The sequence below is a fragment of the Leguminivora glycinivorella genome, chromosome 11 (assembly GCF_023078275.1).
Source record: "Leguminivora glycinivorella isolate SPB_JAAS2020 chromosome 11, LegGlyc_1.1, whole genome shotgun sequence".
Lineage (NCBI taxonomy): Eukaryota > Metazoa > Arthropoda > Insecta > Lepidoptera > Tortricidae > Leguminivora > Leguminivora glycinivorella.
The window spans coordinates 22,651,810-22,670,776 of NC_062981.1; the positions used below are offsets into that span (position 1 = coordinate 22,651,810).

Here is an 18,967-nt window from a genome sequence, read left to right on the forward strand (position 1 = left end):
GATCTCTTCCAGTCAACCTTTGACCCTTTATACCTAACACCTTACATACTTTTTAACTTTTGAACCTTTTATAGTAATAAAATATTTTATATTTTGTAGCAATGGTTGACTGGTAGAGAATGCCTCAAGGCGTTAAGTTCGCCGTTTGTACTCTTTTTTGTAAATTTGTGCAATAAAGTTTAAATAAATAAATAAATAAAAATTAGTGACAGTGATCAACTGATCACTTTTGAAGAATACTTTTGTTACAAATGTTACAATAAAATATTATTTATTTTGAGCTGATGTTAAACTCCTAATACCGATTTAAACCATTGTAACTAGTATAGGACATCATAAATACTCATATAAATGACCAACGTCTGTAATAAAAAGCAAAAGCCGTGAAAATTCACGCTTATCATATTACAATTGATCCGTCCCACACCAGAAGTAGGCATTAATCGCCGACATTTTGGCACCGGACCAAACTTAAAAAAAAAATACTGTTGAGAATCAATGCACCCAAGCAGAAATAAAAGTCGTCTGCAAATATTTTGAAAACTTGTTCTACTAAGAGTTACACTAAAGGCATCATCATAAGGCCTCTTACATCTTGACAGATGATTTAAGCAGCGTCCGAATGCGAGAGACAACGCCTCGCGTGACTATATAGACCTATCCGGGAGCGACATGCCCGTCCGCATTTCGTACACGTAAATTGAGGAGAGAGTATCGCGACTGTGTCTTTTTGAACGCTTTACGGCTAAGTCTTGAAACCAGGTGTTGTCGTGGGTTTCTCTACCTTTTGCGACGATACTTCTCCACTCCAGGCAAGGCTAAATATATAAAAGAAGAAACTGACTGACTGACATATCAATGCGCAGTCGAAACCGCTGGTCCCAGAGATTCCAAGTTTGGCACGTAGGTTCCTTATAAGATGGAGAGGAGCACTAAGAAAGGATTTTCAAAGATTCACTTCCTAAGGGGGTGAAATGGGGATCCAAAGTTTGTATGGGAAAACAAGATTAGATTAGTACGCGGGAAGAAGCTAGTAAATAAATATAATAATATCAAACATTTTTTTTTTGCAAGTAAGCAGTCGGTCTCAGCTAAATCTGTAGAGGCTTTGCATTAATATATTTGTGTTTTACACTATTAGAAGTTCAGTGGGCAAATATGAGACTCTAGTTAATAGTTTAAAACATGGGAAATAATTTATATTAATTGAAATTTCCTGGCAGTCGAGTTTGCCTCCCCTGTGTCTTATTTTTTTAAAGTATGTCTTACCTTATCATTGAGTTCTTTCCTATTAAAGTCCAGTTCATGCTGCAGCAGCGATATCTGCTTCCTAATCTTGGCCAGCTGCCTCTTATCGTTGCTCGCCTGTCTGTCCGTCTTTTCGTTCTTACTCTTCGGAGACGGACTGCGGGACACCATCTTCATCTGCTCCTTTAGAGACGCTATCTCTTCATGATACGAGTTTATATCTTCATTCAGTATATCTATCTCTGTCTCCTTATCTTTAAGCCTGTCTGTTAGATCTTTTAGCTCTTCTATTTTAGCTGTTAGTTCGTTGTTTAGCGAGTTCACTCTTTCTAGTTCAGTTTCGCTGTTTTGTAGTTTAAGTGATGCGTTCTCTTGTTCTTTCTCTAGTTTAGTTAGTTTGAGTTTTAGTTCTTTATTAGTTATGTTTAAATTGTTATTGTCTTCGTTTATTTTGTCGATGTCGCGATGTTGAGCGTCAATGGTGTCTTGTAGTCTGAATAATTCATTTGATTTCTCTTCAAATGCCTCTTTTAAGTTTTCTAGTTCTTCTGTTTTGTCATTAAGGCGTCTCTGCATGTCGTCTAATCTATCTAAGTGTTGGTTTAAACTGTCAATTTGTTGATTCTTCTCAGAAACTAATTGTTCAAGTTTCTGTAGTTCCGAAATCTTCTCTTTCAAAATGCGGTTTTCAGTTTCACATTTTTCTAAAGAGTTATTTCTGCTCTGTATTTCGTCAATTTTGACTTCTAGTTCAGTCAATTTGTTGGTTAAATTACGTTTTTCTTTAGCTAGTTCTAGTATCATATTTTCTCTCCTGAGAATATCTTCTTTAAGCAGGTGTAAGTCTTTTGATTTCTCATTGACTTCTTGCGTTAGTTCATCAACTCTTTGTTCTAACAGAGTTTTATTTGAAGAGAAATGTTCTAGTTGATTTTCGTAGAATTTCTTATCATTCTCCATGGTAGCCATAGTGTTTTCTAGCAGGCCTTTTAACTCCTCCACCTCTTCTTTAAGAGCTGGGAACTCACATAACTGTTCTTCTGCGTTTTTCAACTCCGATTTGCAAGTATCAAGTTCAGTCCTAGACTTTTTGATTTCATGTTTCAACTGAGTTAGTATATCTGGGAAGTTCTCCTGTCTGATATCAAGAGTGATGCCTAGCTCTCTTAGTGACGTAAACTCTTCGTCTTGGCTTCTGTTATCATGAGAAGCTTCAGCTGAGAAGTCAATCTTCTTCGGAGCAACGCTAACATCTTTGCTTTCATCTACCTCTCTATTTGGATATAGAGAGCAGTTATCAGGTATATTCTGAGCTGTAGAATGTTTAGCGTCAAATTTCTCCGCAGTGCCGAAGACGGTAGTTTCATTGACGTTTCTCTTGAACCTGTCTTTGTTCTGGGTGGATGTTAGCGGTAGTGATTCAGCTCGCGGAGTGAAGTTGGGTAGATCGAAGTGGTCGATAAAGTCAAGGTTGAGAGAGCTCATGTTGGGCTTGGATACATCGGGAGGTAAAGTCCTGTTTTGTGTTTTATCTCTAGTGTCGTAAGGTATGCCGGAGAGACTAAGGTTGTGTGCTTTGAGTTCTGCGCGTCGCATTTGAAGGTCTTGTTCATCGAACTCGGAGATGGAGACGATATCGCTGAGGGTTCTGGCAGAGGTTTTGCCTTCTGGTTCGTCTTCTTTTTGGTCTTCGTCCAGTTTGAGAGCTGTGTAATAAAACACATATTTATTAATATTAAGCAGAGATAAAACAAATACTAGATATAGGAAACAATGCCCTGTGATATGTTCTACAGATCGTTTCTTGAAGGCACAAATAAAAATTACAAAGATTAATATGAACATTTTAAACTTATAAATCGAGGGTTTACTGGTGAAACCCGATAAGTGTTAAACTGGTTTTTGAAATTCAAACTATGTGCAATTTTCCCCCATTTTCTTATTTCAAAGAAAAATTATCTCGATTTATCGGGTTTCACCAGTAAACCCTCGAAATATTGTTTATTACATACACCTAGGGTGAAGTCACATCTATCAGCATCGAATCGCGATTTATGTCTGAGAAATCGCTTGTTAGTTTGAGAACGCTTACGCGTCGGAATGAGTGATTTCTGCTGATAGATGTGACTTCACCCTTAGGAGTTAAACCTGATCATTACGTCCAAAGCAACATGAAAAATGTTGCAGAAGCAAACACGGAACGGAATTTAAGAACCGTCCTTAACGATACATTAGTGGGTGTCGCGGTTATATTACTAATGGAGGTTGGAGCGACGCCAAACATGTGCAGTCTGACTCAAGCTGGTCTGGGTTTGGCCGTTAATATTATTTTTGACAGTTGTATAAAAAGTTTTGGGAAATCGAAATGTAAAAATGAGGTTCAATTGCATAAAATATATTTTTTTAAATTAAAATTAACGTAGATTTTATGAGACGAAGAAATCATGAACAAATCTCGGTATTTATGATAAACAATGAATACGTCGTTTCTAATAGTCCCAGACAAAAACTGGGGTTGGTTGCACCAAACCGTCTGTCACCCTTAAGGCACTGGTCCCACCAAGTGAGTAAGCGATGAGCTATCGGACTATAACTCGCTCGCGCTGTCATCGCGCCTTTTTTATTAACATGGGAGCGACTATCATTTGTTTGATTCTATCATCGATGACTTAAATTACTCGGTTTTGGTGAGACCAGTGCCTAAATCGTTAGGGCTTATAGTTTCGCCATGTCTGTCTGTCCGTCCGTCCGCGGATAATCTCAGTGACCGTTAGCACTAGAAAGCTGAAATTTGGTACCAATATATATATTACCAATACATGTAAAGTGGGCACTGATTTTTTTTTCATTCCAACCCCAACGTATGATATATTGATGAATAGGTATTTAAAAATGAATACGGGTTTACTAAAATCGTTTTTTGATAATATTGATATTTTCGGAAATAACCGCTCTTAAAGGAATAATAAGTGTCCCCCCCCCCCTCTTACTTTTGAACCATATGTTAAAAATATGAAAAAAAATCACAAAAGTAGAACTTTATAAAGACTTTCTAGGAAAATTGTTTTGAACTTGATAGGTTCAGTAGTTTTTGAGAAAAATACGGAACACTACGGAATCCTACACTGAGCGTGGCCCGACACGCTTGTTAGGAAATTTCGTAGCTTACTGTTCGGTCAGTCCGTCAATTTGAGTAGGCGTCAGTGTAATTTTGAGGGCTAATAATTGAATACTTTTTGAACTCACCCATGATCTCCTGCAGCTGCTCCTCTCGCTCGGCCAAAGCGCTCTGGTGGTCGCGTAAGGTCGCTTGCAGCTCATCTTTATCCTGTTCTAGACTCTTGGCTAGAGCTTCCAGCTGACCGATGCGTGTCTGTGCGGCGGAGAGTTCACGTTCTAGGATGATCACCTTGTCTTTGGGGTTACCTGAAAAATGATTTTTAACTTCTTTGACGACCGGTCTGGCGCAGTCGGTAGTGTCCCTGCCTGCTGTGCCGCGGACCCGGGTTGGAATCCCGGTAAGGGCATTTATTTGTGTGATGAGCACAGATATTTGTTCCTGAGTCATGGACGTTTTCAATGTATATAAGTATTTATATATTATATATATCATTGTCTGAGTACCCACAACACAAACCTTCATGAGCTTACCGTGAACCTCAGTCAATCTGTGTAAGAATGTCCTATAATATTTATTTATTTATTTATTTGAAGCTGGAAGCCTGAAGCTTTAGTGGTTTCATGTGCTCTGCCTACCCCTTTACGGGATACAGGCGTGATTGTATGTATGTATGTATGTATTTATTTATTTATTCTGATTAGCAGAAACGTCTGCAATCGATGCCACTAGGCTTAGAATAAATTTAAAAGTTGAAAATGTCTGCCTTGGGTGAGACTTGAATTCACGGCCTCTGGATCGATACTCCAGCGCTCTGCCAACTGAGCCACCAAGACTTCAACCAAGCCAGCGAAATTTTACACTACTAAGGTCAATGGGACCCGTAGCGACATCTACCGCAAGAGTGTTAAACTTCTTAAACGGCAACCGGAGTTCCAGGTCACTGAAATATGATCATTGTGAGATGCTAGTGATGGGTGGGCTTATGTTTTAGCAGAATCTGGGGGCTTATAAAAGTTGCGAAATGCTCCATACATACTTCCACACATTTTAGGGAAGTTAAGAGGGGTTAAAAAGAGAAAAGAAGTAGCATGTTTTTCTCCCTTCAACTACTTCCTTGCAAAATCACGTCAATTCGTCTCGTAGTTCCGTTATGCCGTGAAAAAGACAAAAAATCTACATACTTTCTTATACTTTTTCCGTAGTCAACTAGGAACCCTTATAGTTTCGCCATGTCTGTCTGTCAAAAATGTTAAAATATGTATCTGAATAATCTAAGTTAACTACTACTAGCGCCATCTGTTTTCTATATGTGTAACCTACACATGATGTTGTCACTATCTGTGATGTTTTTTAAAAAAATAAATCAGTCTCATTGCAACGGCTACTCGTTTCATTTCAGGTTATGGCCTAGTCCGTGTTTTTTAAAGTAAAATAGTAGTTTTTCTTAAAGTATTTCGTGTGTGATTGCAAAAATGTCGACATCAAGTTACATAGTTAATGTGCCTAAACTCAAAGGACGCGAAAACTATGATGATTGGGCGTTTGCGGTGAAAAACTTTATGCTGTTGGAGGGCGTTGATATTGACGCCATTGATGAGAAAATGTCTGAAAAAGATCAGCAAAAAGGCAAAGCTAAGTTAGTGATGACTATAGATCCTTCGTTATATGTGCATATCAAGACTGAGACCACTATAAGTGCTTTGTGGAAAAAGTTGAAGACATTGTTCGATGACAACGGATTTACACGAAAGATTAGTTTACTTCGGACTTTAATATCTATTCGTCTCGACAATTGTGATTCCATGACAAGTTATGTGACTCAAGTGGTGGATACAGCGCAACGACTAAAAGGAACGGGCTTTAATATAACCGACGAGTGGATCGGTTCATTACTTTTAGCCGGCCTACCCGAAAAGTTCGCGCCAATGATAATGGCGATCGAACATTCTGGTTTGAACATAAGTGCAGACGTCATTAAAACGAAGTTGCTCGATATGACTTCTGAGGTTGGCAGCAGTGGAGCAGAAACGGCTTTCTATTCGAGTGTGCGACAGAAAACTGGCAACACTAGCCATCATAAGTCAAAGCAAACGTCAGTGTCATCGCTGTCATCGAGCAAAACGTCAAACGGAAAACAAATAAAATGTTATTCTTGTCAAAAGCCGGGTCATTATAAAAATCAATGTCCAGAAACGAAGAAAAAGGTTGCTGGTGCATTTAGTGTTGCATTTCTTAACGGCAACTTTAGTACAGAAGATTGGTACGTGGATTCGGGGGCCAGTTATCATATGACAGCGAATAAAGAAAGCTTATTGCACACACGACAAGCAAACGAGATAGGAGACATAGTTGTTGCAAACAAAACGACCATGCCAGTTGTTTGTGCCGGTGAAACGCAAGTCACAACAAGAGTGAACGACTATCAGATGGATATACCTGTGCGAAATGTATTGTGCATTCCAGAACTCACTACAAATTTACTATCAATAAGCAAGTTGATAGAAAGCGGAAACGCAGTTTCATTTGGAAAAAGAGCGTGTTATATCCGTAATCAACAGAATGTGCTAATTGGTGTAGCAGATTTGGAAAACGGCGTTTACAGGCTAAATACTGTGAAGCCAGAGAAGGTGATAGCAGCGGCAGCTATACATACAACAGATTCAAGGCAGTGGCATAAAAGAATGGGACATATTAACTCAAATGACCTTGAGAAGATGAAGAATGGTGCAGTGCTTGGTGTATCTTACACAGACAAGCCAGATTTGCAGAAGTCTAATTGTGAAGTGTGCTGTGAAGGGAAACAGGCGAGATTACCTTTTCCTTTGGGCAACCATAGGTCAGAAAATTTATTAGAAGTTGTACATTCTGATGTGGCAGGACCTATGGAGACTAAATCAATTGGCCAGGCAAGATATTTTGTACTGTTCATAGACGATGCAAGCCGTATGTGCTTTGTATATTTTCTAAAAGAGAAGAATCAAGTTCTCCAGTGTTTTAAAGAATTTCGGAGCATGGCTGAAACTCAAACTGGAAATAAAATTAAGATGCTTCGGACCGATAATGGCGGTGAATATTGTTCGCAAGAGATGCAAAGTTATCTGAAGACAGCAGGTATCATTCATCAGAGAACTAATCCCTACACGCCAGAACAAAACGCAATCTCAGAGCGATATGTGAGATCGGCCACAGAAAAAGCAAGGTGTTTACTGTTTGAGGCTAATTTGGAGAAGAAGTTCTGGGCAGAGGCAGTGAATACGGCAGTGTACTTGAAGAACAGGTCGCCGGCCTCGGGCTTAGGAAATATGACACCATTTGAAAAGTGGACAGGAAGAAAACCAGATCTGAGCCATGTCAGGGTCTTCGGCAGTCCAGTGATGGTGCACATTCCCAAGGAAAAAAGATTAAAATGGGACAAGAAAGCAGAGAAACATATTTTACTTGGTTTCCCAGAAAATGTTAAGGGTTACAGGATATATAACCCAAGAACACAGCAGATAACTACGAGCAGAGATGTGTTTATTATGGAAAAAGAGACAGACACTGCTCAGATGGTAATGCAGGAAAGTGTGGAGGAACCAGAGCCACAGCCAGTGGAGGAGGAATCAGAAGTAGAGAGTACCTTCATAGACCCAAATGATTCTACTTATGTTGGGGAATCATTGCCTTCGGATACAGTGACATCAGATGACTCAGATTCCACCTTATGTCAAGATGAGAGTGATGTATCACAGTCAGCGGAAGACAGTCCCATAGTGAATAGCAAGAGAGTCAGAAAGCCAGTAGACAGATATGGTTTTTCAAACCTATGTGTGGTAGACGAGACATGTGGTGAAGAGATCACTTATGAGGATGCTATCAAAGGTCCAGAGAAAGAGATGTGGCAAGAAGCTATGCAAGAAGAGCTCAAGGCTTTTGCAGACAATCAAGCATGGGAAGTTGTTGATGTTAAAGAAGCAGATAGAGTGATACAGTGCAAGTGGGTGTTTAAGAAAAAGCTTGAAAGTGATAACAAAGTGAGATTTAGGGCTCGTTTAGTGGCAAAGGGTTTTACCCAGAAAGAAGGTGTGGACTATAAAGAAACATACTCACCAGTTCTAAGATATTCAACACTAAGACTGTTATTTGCTTTAAGTGTTAAATTAAATTTTAAAATTACCCATCTTGATGTAACAACAGCTTTTTTAAATGGCTATCTTGATGAAGATGTATACATGCAAGTGCCGCCAGAATTGAATTGTAAATCAAATTCAGTGCTCAAATTAAAGCGAGCTATATATGGCTTAAAACAATCTGCTAGAGCTTGGAATAAAAGGGTAAATGATTGTTTGTTGAGCTTAGGGTATGTGAAGTCAAAGCTTGAACCCTGTTTGTATAGTAAGCGTGTAAAAAATGAGCAGATTATTATAACTGTATTTGTAGATGATTTTTTCATATTCTCAAATAGTAAAGTGTTGACAGATGACTTAAAAAAGAATTTAATGTCAAACTTTAAAATTAAGGATTTGGGTCAGGTGAAAAAATGTTTAGGTATGAGGGTTAAAATGTATGATGATGGTAGTATTTCATTAGATCAAGAGCAATTTGTTAATCAAATTTTGATGAAATTTAACATGTCAAATTGTAATTCTGTGGATACTCCAATAGAAAATAATTTAAAACTAGAAAAATGTGAGGAAGTTTGTAAACAATACCCTTATCAACAGCTGATAGGAAGTTTAATGTACCTATCTGTACTTACTCGTCCAGACATTAGTTACAGTGTCAGTTATTTGAGCCAGTTTAACAATAGCTTTTCAGCAGTTCATTGGTCACATGCAAAAAGAATATTAAAATATTTGCAGAAAACTAAATCTTTTGGCTTGATATTTAAAAATGATAACAAAAATTTAGAAGGTTTTGTTGATGCTGACTGGGCTTCAAATAACATTGACAGAAAATCATACACTGGTTTCTGCTTTAAATTATCAGGTTCTGTGATTTCTTATGAGTGTAAAAAGCAGCAAACAGTGGCCTTAAGCTCGGTTGAATCGGAGTATATGGCTATTTCGGAAGCAGTCAAGGAGGCAATTTATTTAAAAAATTTGCTTTCAGAAATTGTCATATGTGACTATAAAATAGTTATATACAATGACAGCCAAGGAGCTCAAAAGTTGACTGAAAATCCTTTGTTCCATAAGAGGACAAAACATATAGATATTCGTCATCATTTTGTTCGAGAAGCTGTCGCTAACAATCTTGTTAAAATTGTTTATTTGTCAACATCTGAAATGCCCGCAGACATTTTAACTAAAGGTTTGAGCAGTGTAAAGCACAATTATTTTGTAAAAGCAATGGGCATTCAGAGCATTGTTTAGCATAGTTAGATATAATTTTTATTTTGTTTGTTTTTTGGAAACTGTGCTTAGATTATTTTGATAAGTGGAGGTGTTAAAATATGTATCTGAATAATCTAAGTTAACTACTACTAGCGCCATCTGTTTTCTATATGTGTAACCTACACATGATGTTGTCACTATCTGTGATGTTTTTTAAAAAAAATAAATCAGTCTCATTGCAACGGCTACTCGTTTCATTTCATTCCGAGCTCATATAACCCGGCAACCTTCAAATCAAGAGTGAACAGGCATCTTCTGGGCGAGCTCACTCCATCGTAGGCCACGTCTTTGCCTTTGGCTAGTCTGTGGTCAAGCGTAAGCCCATTTATAATTAAAAAAAAATTGGTCAAAGCTTAACTGCGCAAGATATTGTAAACTTACATGAGTTTCCATATAACGCTTGATGCCGCTCATTCAGCTTTTCCTTTTCTTCCAAATTCTGTTTTGCCCGTACCAACTGCTTGTCTTTTGATTCCAACTCCTCCTTTAGCCTTTGTACCTGTTGAATTAAATAACATACAATACAATACAAATCCACTTTATTGCACAACCTCAGAAATGTACATAGGAACACACACATTACAATAAATTTTATTACAGAGGTAAACAACAGGCAACATAACTATACTGTTAAAAATAAGCAACTATTTCTCGAGTGATTGCAGTAATTAAAAACGTAATACTAATAAGTCAAAATCAAGTTCATTACTCAGATTTGTTTTAAAAAGGTGCTGCAAAATGAAATAGTAGCGGCGCTGACGGTGAGCTGATGAGCCACCTAGTGAGCGCTATGCGTTGTTTCTCTGAATCTGTGGCCGCGCAGACAGTGAGGATATCTCGCAAATCACTACCACAGTATAAAGACGACTCAGTAGTTAATCTCCGGCAGCGGCGACGCGATTGGTATTTGGCTCTCTCGCACGCGCCGCGCGCGACACGGCAGCGTAACGCAGCGCGGCCGCGCTCTGACGCGACCGGCATCTTCCGGTTTCGCATGTACTCTCTGCACCTTGCTGCGTGCGAGCGCTATTCAAGGACAAACGAAGAATTATTACTGCTTTCATACTGTGTCACTACTGACCTTAGCTAGCGCGTCGTGCAGGCTGACGATGAGCTGGTGAGCCGCCTGGTGCGCCAGCGCTTCTGCGTTGTTCCGCTGGGTCTCGAGCCGCGCTGACAGGGAGCATATCTCGCACGTCACTACTGACCTCAGCTAGCGCGTCGTGCAGGCTGACGGTGAGCTGGTGAGCCGCCTGGTGCGCCAGCGCTTCTGCGTTGTTCCGCTGGGTCTCGAGCCGCGCTGACAGGGAGGATATCTCGCACGTCACTACTGACCTCAGCTAGCGCGTCGTGCAGGCTGACGGTGAGCTGGTGAGCCGCCTGGTGCGCCAGCGCTTCTGCGTTGTTCCGCTGGGTCTCGAGCCGCGCTGACAGGGAGGATATCTCGCACGTCACTACTGACCTCAGCTAGCGCGTCGTGCAGGCTGACGGTGAGCTGGTGAGCCGCCTGGTGCGCCAGCGCTTCTGCGTTGTTCCGCTGGGTCTCGAGCCGCGCTGACAGGGAGCATATCTCGCACGTCACTACTGACCTCAGCTAGCGCGTCGTGCAGGCTGACGGTGAGCTGGTGAGCCGCCTGGTGCGCCAGCGCTTCTGCGTTGTTCCGCTGGGTCTCGAGCCGCGCTGACAGGGAGCATATCTCGCACGTCACTACTGACCTCAGCTAGCGCGTCGTGCAGGCTGACGGTGAGCTGGTGAGCCGCCTGGTGCGCCAGCGCTTCTGCGTTGTTCCGCTGGGTCTCGAGCCGCGCTGACAGGGAGCATATCTCGCACGTCACTACTGACCTCAGCTAGCGCGTCGTGCAGGCTGACGGTGAGCTGGTGAGCCGCCTGGTGCGCCAGCGCTTCTGCGTTGTTCCGCTGGGTCTCGAGCCGCGCTGACAGGGAGGATATCTTGAGCGCTTGCTCGGACATTCGCGCTTGAAGCACATCGCGTTCGGCGCGCACCTCCTACGACAAACAAACAATTCGTTACATCGGGAGAGATTTATAGAAAAAAACATGTACAAAAGTCTAAGGTGTTAAACTTTTGTTCCACAACTTCTGTCGCTGGGCATTTCACCGACTGTAGTAGTGTTGTCTCGGTGTTTGTCTTACCACATCTCATATAATTACAAACGCGAAGACAATAGTTCCATGCATATTGAGTAAAGACATATGAATAATTGAATATGCACTAGTTTATTTTCTACGCTAGATGTACCGAGTATTTGGCAAAAGACTCTGTTTTGATAGCGTAAAAATAGCGACAGTGTTGACCAATGTACGGAGTGTAAATTTTTGCGATGTACTCCTGTGTTTACATAAATTTTAGTACACGACTTTAATTGGTATTTCGTTGAATTTATATTATACGTTCGAAACCAACATGGTTTTGTGTAATTCATTGGAAATAGTATAATGATTATGATGGTGAAGACACAGTCCACGCTAGCGCCGCTAAGACGTAAATTACATTTCAAAGTTACGAAAATCTATGCATCCAACTTGCGAAACACGGGATGTGGTTCCAGTCCAGGGTTTCGGGATCAACCACAGATGTCATATATACCATAGATCAAGCAAACGTATCTACTTAGCGTGTCAAATGAACTCAGTGAAATCCACTGAGTTGTCCGTCTTTAATCGCAGCTTGCAGCTTTCGGGCGTCAATTTTTGTAAGTTGAAGACAATCAAAACATAAAAAATGCCTCGTTACGTGATATTCAATTGCAACAACACAAAAATTATGAACAATCAAGAGCCTGAGACATATTTAAAATTACAGGCAAGAAACAACTTCAGTACAAAATTTGACACGCTCGGCCCCTATACAAATAGATGAACTTGTTTCTTCTATATAAATAAAGTTCTGTGGGATCAACACATCATCCTCCGTGCGTTATCCCGGCATTTGCCACGGCTCATGGGAGCCTGGGGTCCGCTTTGACAACTAATCCCAAGATTTGGCGTAGGCACTAGTTTTACGAAAACGACTGCCATCTGACCTTCCAACCCGAAGGGTAAACTAGACCTTATTGGAATTAGTCCGGTTTCTCTCGATGTTTTCGGGATCAACACAATCACAGATTATTTTTTGAAGTGAAAGTTCTAATGCGACTTCCAACTGATAGCAATAAACGTAAAATTTTGAAAAACAACATTTTACGAATTTCACTTCTTCCGCGTGGAGTGACTATACACTATTTTTTTTTCTGCTCCTACACAATAAGTATTTCCAGATTTCCTCAAAATTTCTCAACATCCATTAATTCGAAACATCGCTGTAGGCCTGTAATTACCGTGACGAAAACCAAACCAATGCAATAAACATTAAACCGAACAGTTAACGTGTCGATAGTCCAACGGTTAGCAAACCGGGTTACGCGTGGTCTAATTTTACCCGAATGTTCCGACCCAAGCTGAAAGATCACTGGGCCATTCGTCACCAATGATTTGATTGTAGAAATAGAAGACAAGCTTGAGCATCGAAACATCGCTGTATTGTCATTAAATACTTCACAAGTTTAACGCAAAAAAACGTCTGTCTGTGTGGCATTTAATGCATGTTTTAATAGTTGCATCTATTTAGTTGAACTTTGGTCATCATCATCATCCTCCATGCGTTATCCCGGCATTTGCCATGGTTCATGGGAGTATGGGATCTGCTTTGACAACTAATCCCAAGATTTGGTGTAGGCACTAGTTTTACGAAAGCGACTGCCATCTGACCTTCCAACCCGAAGGGTAACTAGGCCTTATTGGGATTAGTCCGGTTTCCTCACAATGTTTTCCTTCACAGAAAAGCGACTGGCAAATATCAAATGAAAATTCGCACGTAAGTTCCGAAAAACTCATTGGTACGAGTTGGGGTTCGAACCTGCGACCTCCGATTGAAAGTCGCACGCACCTACCGCTAGGCCACCAGCTCTTTTAGTTGAACTTTGGTATAGGTATAGTTTTCGTCCTGCAGACAGGATAGTTTTTATACCAGTCACACATTTACCTAATAGTCGACCCAATCTGAAAGATCTCGGGCCATTAGTCACCAAAGAGTTGACTGCACAGAACTAAAGTTTAAGACAAGCTTGAGATTCGAAACATCGCTATAGTCATTTATACTAATTTTAATGCGAAAGATCTGTCTGTAACTTTTACGCTTTACCTTTCTAAACCGATTTAGTTTAAATTTGGAATAGGTATAGAGTCAATCTCTCGGAGCCAGACGACATGACAGTTTGTATATCAGAGATCATCACATCCCAGGGTAAATTAACTCACTATATAGTCCAACGGTTAGCAAACCGGGCCACACATGGTCTAATTTTACCCGACAGTTCCGACCCAGTCCGAAAGATCACCGGGGCATTCGTCATCACTTTCGGGCTCAGTGTCAGGATTAATTTGATACAATAATAGTCTGTTCTCCGAAGTACTAGAAGTAGGGGTGTTTTTGTCTGATGTTCCGCTCCTAGACCCGAATATATTGAAGGCAGGGGATCGAAGTCAAAACGCCAATGCTAACCTTATTCATGTTGGATCAATATCAATGGGGGAAGTTGAGGCAGCTATAAAACGACTCAAAGGTAACTCTTCTGTGGGACCTGACAACGTGCCGGCATATGTGGTAAAGGGATGCGCCAAAAGCCTAAAAATCCCGATTCACTATATATTTAACTTGGCACTTACATCGGGAAAATACCCTCGCCGTTGGAAGGTATCGAGAGTCAGACAAATCCCAAAAGGAGGCGACACCTCCGCGGCAGAAAATTATAGGCCAATAGCGGTGCTTCCTACGCTGGCTAAGTTGTTTGAGTCAGTACTTCACCGGACCTTATCAGCACAAGTTAGACCATTTTTGTGCGATGCCCAACACGGCTTTAGACCTAACCGCTCTGTCAACACAAATCTTCTTATTCTAGTAGATTCTATCTCCGAACATCTTGATAGAGGTATCCAGGTTGATATCCTTTATTTCGACTTCAGGAAGGCTTTCGATCGCGTTGATAATGATGTGTTACTGAACAAACTGTGTCAGATCGGTTTCTCCCCAAGTTTGTTGATCTTCTTTGCAAGCTATCTACGCGATCGGCAGCAATATGTCCGACATGGATGTTTTGTTTCGGCTCCTTATCATACTCGATCTGGTGTCAGTCAGGGCTCCATATTAGGACCATTCCTGTTCGGAATAATGATAGATGACCTGCAGTCTGTTCTTAGATCTTCCCAGTGTCTTCTTTATGCTGACGATCTGAAGTTAGTGTACGGGGTACAGCAGAGAACCGATTGTGAGTCATTACAACATGATGTTAACTTGGTCTACCAATGGAGTGTGGCAAACAAACTTCTCTTCAACTCTGCCAAATGCAGTGTTTGTACTTTCAGCCGTGCCCACGCTCCAATACTTGCACAGTACATGCTAGGTTCTGAGCCCATTAATCGTGTGTCCGTTGTTAAGGATCTTGGCGTCGTCTTCGATACGCGTCTCACATTTCACGAGCACTTAGAGTCACTTGCTGCTGACTGCTATCGAAGACTGGGCTTTGTTATTAGAAACCTGCGTGACTTTAAAGAGCCCTTAGCAATTAAACTTGTTTACAATGCGTTGGTTCGAAGTAAGCTGGAAGCCTCGTCGATTGTGTGGCATCCATATGAGTATAAATATACGTTATTACTCGAGAGGGTCCAAAAGGTATTTCTGAGGTTTTTGTACAAAAAAATGTATGGGTATTACCCATTTCTATACCCCACGAAATGCTTATTGGGCACTCTCGGTTATAACTCATTAGAGGTAAGGCGAAATTACACTCTGTTGACCACTGCGTGTCGCATCCTGCGCGGTGAGTCGGACTGTCCTGAGTTAGTCAGCCGTGTGGTGCAATTATTTGTCCCTGACGTCCCCAGGATAGCCCTCAGGCCCCGGCGACGTGACCTGTTGGCAGTGCCGACGGTGCGCACCGTGTCACGCAGAAATTCGCCACTTCTTCGTGCCCTAACACAACTGAATGCGCTCCTGACATCAGCACCCGAGTGTGATGTGTTTGCGTGGGGATGGGCAGCTGTGTGCAAGGAATGCCTGCGATTTTGTGAAGGGATGGATAATAGGTGCTCCACTGTAGAAATGTAATTTATTTATCAAATGTTAATTTATTTAAATTGTATTGTAATCACATTACTGAATGGAATTGTATTTTATTGAATTGAATTGTATTTTAGTATGTTAGTCATGCTATAATTCTTTAAATTGTAATTTTTCATATTTATCTGATCTTATTTTTACTGTATTGAATGTTGTTGTATTTGTAATTTAAATTATGTCATTATTATTGTCTACATGGCGCATTAGTTTGTCACTGTAATGTCATGTATATGTGTTCTATTAAATAAATAAATAAAATATCATAGACATAGAGGCGGTTATTGACCGCTGTCCGAAGTCCGAGAAAGTTCTTCACTAGATGAATATAGACAGTGCAAAATAGTATTTTATACAATCGTGATATAATACAAAAGCTTAATTATATCACTATTGTATACAATACTTTTTCTATGAGTCATCATCTTCATCAATGGACGAAAAATATCATCATTCAAGTTAAAATTAATGTTAATGACGTCGTTCACCGTTGTATCAACATCGAATTACTTGGCAATCATTGTTTGTAATAACCGTCTATGATTGGTCTATAACGCGATAGATAAAAAAAAAATGTGTTTCAGATGCAGAAAAATTGGCCAGGTATCGCAAATGAAGTTCTATTTTTGAATTTTTTTCAGTTAACTAAAGTGAAGTGTAATGAAATATTATAGTTGACTAAGTGTCAAAGACTATCCAACACTGAAAAGTCAGCACTTATAGTTTAGTCTGTGGTGTCCTAATTGACAGATTAAAGTCGACGAGTAGAAAAGGATTTTCGCACTACATCGTAACGCTTTCGTACGGTTGTCTGCTGTTTCTCTACAGTGTGCGTAGCCGAATGCACAAACGCTCACGATAATATCTCTTTCGTAGCTATCTATCTCTATCGCTCTTGCGTATTGGCGCGACAGAGCCAGACTACATTTCTGCGGCGTTTCGGTGGCGTTTCGCGTCGTAGAAATGCCATTCGGCTACAGGGCCTGTTCGGTTTTTTGTATTGTAAACATAGCTTTTTTTTTGTTGCTTCAGGAAATATTTCGGAATCCCATATTTACATATAAAACTTGGATTAGATAAACTTTTTTATACGACGATCTTTCTTACAGAGTGAACGAGTGTAGGTACTAAGTACGATTTCTGAGCGACCTTTTGTGTTTAGTTGCTAGCTTGAGGACACATTTTTATTATTTATTTAATTTAGTGTAGTATGATATAAACTGCTATCGTGTCCACACTAGTTTACTATTCGCTATTTCCACAGTTCATAGAGCTGTTGATTGTTTTATATTAGAGTGATAACATACATCTGGAATGCCTTATATCTGGAATTCCTTTGTATAAATATCATCTGCGTTTATTTAGGGTCTACGGAGAACTGTGGCGCGTTTTCCCGTTAAACATTTCGATGATATTCATTGAGAAAATGTGGAAACTAGAACATTACGTTAACGCATTCCAACTATTTGTAATATATCGTCATTTTAAACTTTTACTTAAAAACCTCGTATCTCACGCTGGTCCTCAAAGTTAAAACGCAGTAAGTCTATATGCATTCCATACATACTTACTACAATTTTATTTTCATTGACAGACGAAGATACAAGTTTTTTTAAAAGTAGTGACGATATGTCTCGATAACTCGTGAACTGTCACGAGAATAACTATTGAATGAAATATGTATGAAAACTGTAACTATTCCTGTTCTAATTCCATGCACTAAATATATAATTTCCTGCTTGACTTACGTCTGAGTGAAAACCGTAGTTAGTTAGTTAAGTGGTAGATTTGTTAGACAATTTAGAATAAATAGGTAATTTCATTTAATAATGATTTTTTTTAGAAATTCCTGGTGCCGTAGCCGAGTGGCATTTCTGCGGCGCCAAACGAAAATGAAACGCCGCGAAAGGTAGTCGGGCTCTGTCGCGCCAATACGCAAGAGATAGAGATAGATATCTACTAGCGTTTTTCTTTCGTGAGCGTTGTGCTATTCGGCTACGTACTCTGAGCAAGTGAGCAGAATACAATCATGATTGATATGATTTCAAATGTTGTTTCAATGTTGTGTTCATATGATTTTGAACACCTGACCAATTAATCTATTTAGGAATTTATGATGCTTACAAAAATACAATAAACTATGGGGATTTATTTAATATTTAGTATCGCGACAAGAGTTTCTTTTGCCACTGTTTCTAAATAAAAATATCTTCAATGCCACGGCCACTTCGTTTTATCTTTTAATAGTCCGTTAATCGTTATTGGCTACGTGCACGACAATTACGCCCACTACCATGTAAACTTGAAGTGGAAAATGTCAAAAAATGACATGTAAACAAACATTATTTTTTAATGATTTTTCGTTAATTTTAAATAAATCGAATAACAAGAGCTACTATTTCAAGTGTAATTTAGGTAGATAGATTATAAAGACATGGATATAATACCAAAAATCAATTTCCAAAGCATTACTCACGGTATAAACTTCCAACCCCAGACTACAGAAAGAGTCAATAAATTGGTGCTGGCAGGGCATATAAGGAATCTTGAAGAACATAGGAGTACTTAATGGTACAAGTTCTTCGAGCCAGTGATATGGTATTCGCTAAACCTCCGTCCCGTTAATGCCATATAAAACAAATCTAAACGTAAGTACCTAGTCATGTCCGCGGCCGCAGAAATATCCGACACGGGCCTATTCCCAGGCTAGGCCTGAATCTTTAAGTATAATCTTTTACGGTAGGAAAAATACTAACAGCGTATTGAACAATATAAGGTAAACAAAGCTTAAATATAATTTATTATAATGGTTTGTTTTGACATGTCACTTACATTTTCTTTTCACCGTAGCTATCCATTTAGTTCTTTGATCTAATTTCCAGTGTGCTCTGAGAAACGCATAGAACGTGCAACAACTATTTATGCCATTATTTTTACAATTAACAACGAAAAAACATTGATGCCCCATATCAAACATTACACATTGTATTATACTTTATGAGTTTTGATAGATGACAACCACAATCAGTGTCGATTTTGACCACCGCAAG

At 39.9% G+C, this 18,967-nt stretch overlaps 2 protein-coding genes across 2 annotated transcripts in view; both read right to left on the reverse strand.

The window, feature by feature from the left end:
- LOC125230958 (putative leucine-rich repeat-containing protein DDB_G0290503) overlaps positions 1–11,293 on the reverse strand; it is a 41,533-nt gene extending 30,240 nt beyond the window's left edge. Inside the window, exons 1-4 of the mRNA XM_048136271.1 lie at positions 10,953–11,293; positions 10,126–10,243; positions 4,495–4,674; positions 1,270–2,954 (exon numbers count right to left, since the gene is read on the reverse strand). Coding sequence (XP_047992228.1) covers positions 1,270–2,954; positions 4,495–4,498 — 1,689 coding nt within the window. The 5' untranslated portion in view covers positions 4,499–4,674; positions 10,126–10,243; positions 10,953–11,293. The remainder of the gene's footprint in view (positions 1–1,269; positions 2,955–4,494; positions 4,675–10,125; positions 10,244–10,952) is intronic.
- Positions 10,613–18,967, reverse strand: part of LOC125230867 (rootletin-like) — a 105,288-nt gene continuing 96,933 nt past the window's right edge. The window contains exons 21-24 of the mRNA XM_048136120.1: positions 11,588–11,752; positions 11,334–11,465; positions 10,980–11,211; positions 10,613–10,770 (exon numbers count right to left, since the gene is read on the reverse strand). Coding sequence (XP_047992077.1) covers positions 10,613–10,770; positions 10,980–11,211; positions 11,334–11,465; positions 11,588–11,752 — 687 coding nt within the window. The remainder of the gene's footprint in view (positions 10,771–10,979; positions 11,212–11,333; positions 11,466–11,587; positions 11,753–18,967) is intronic.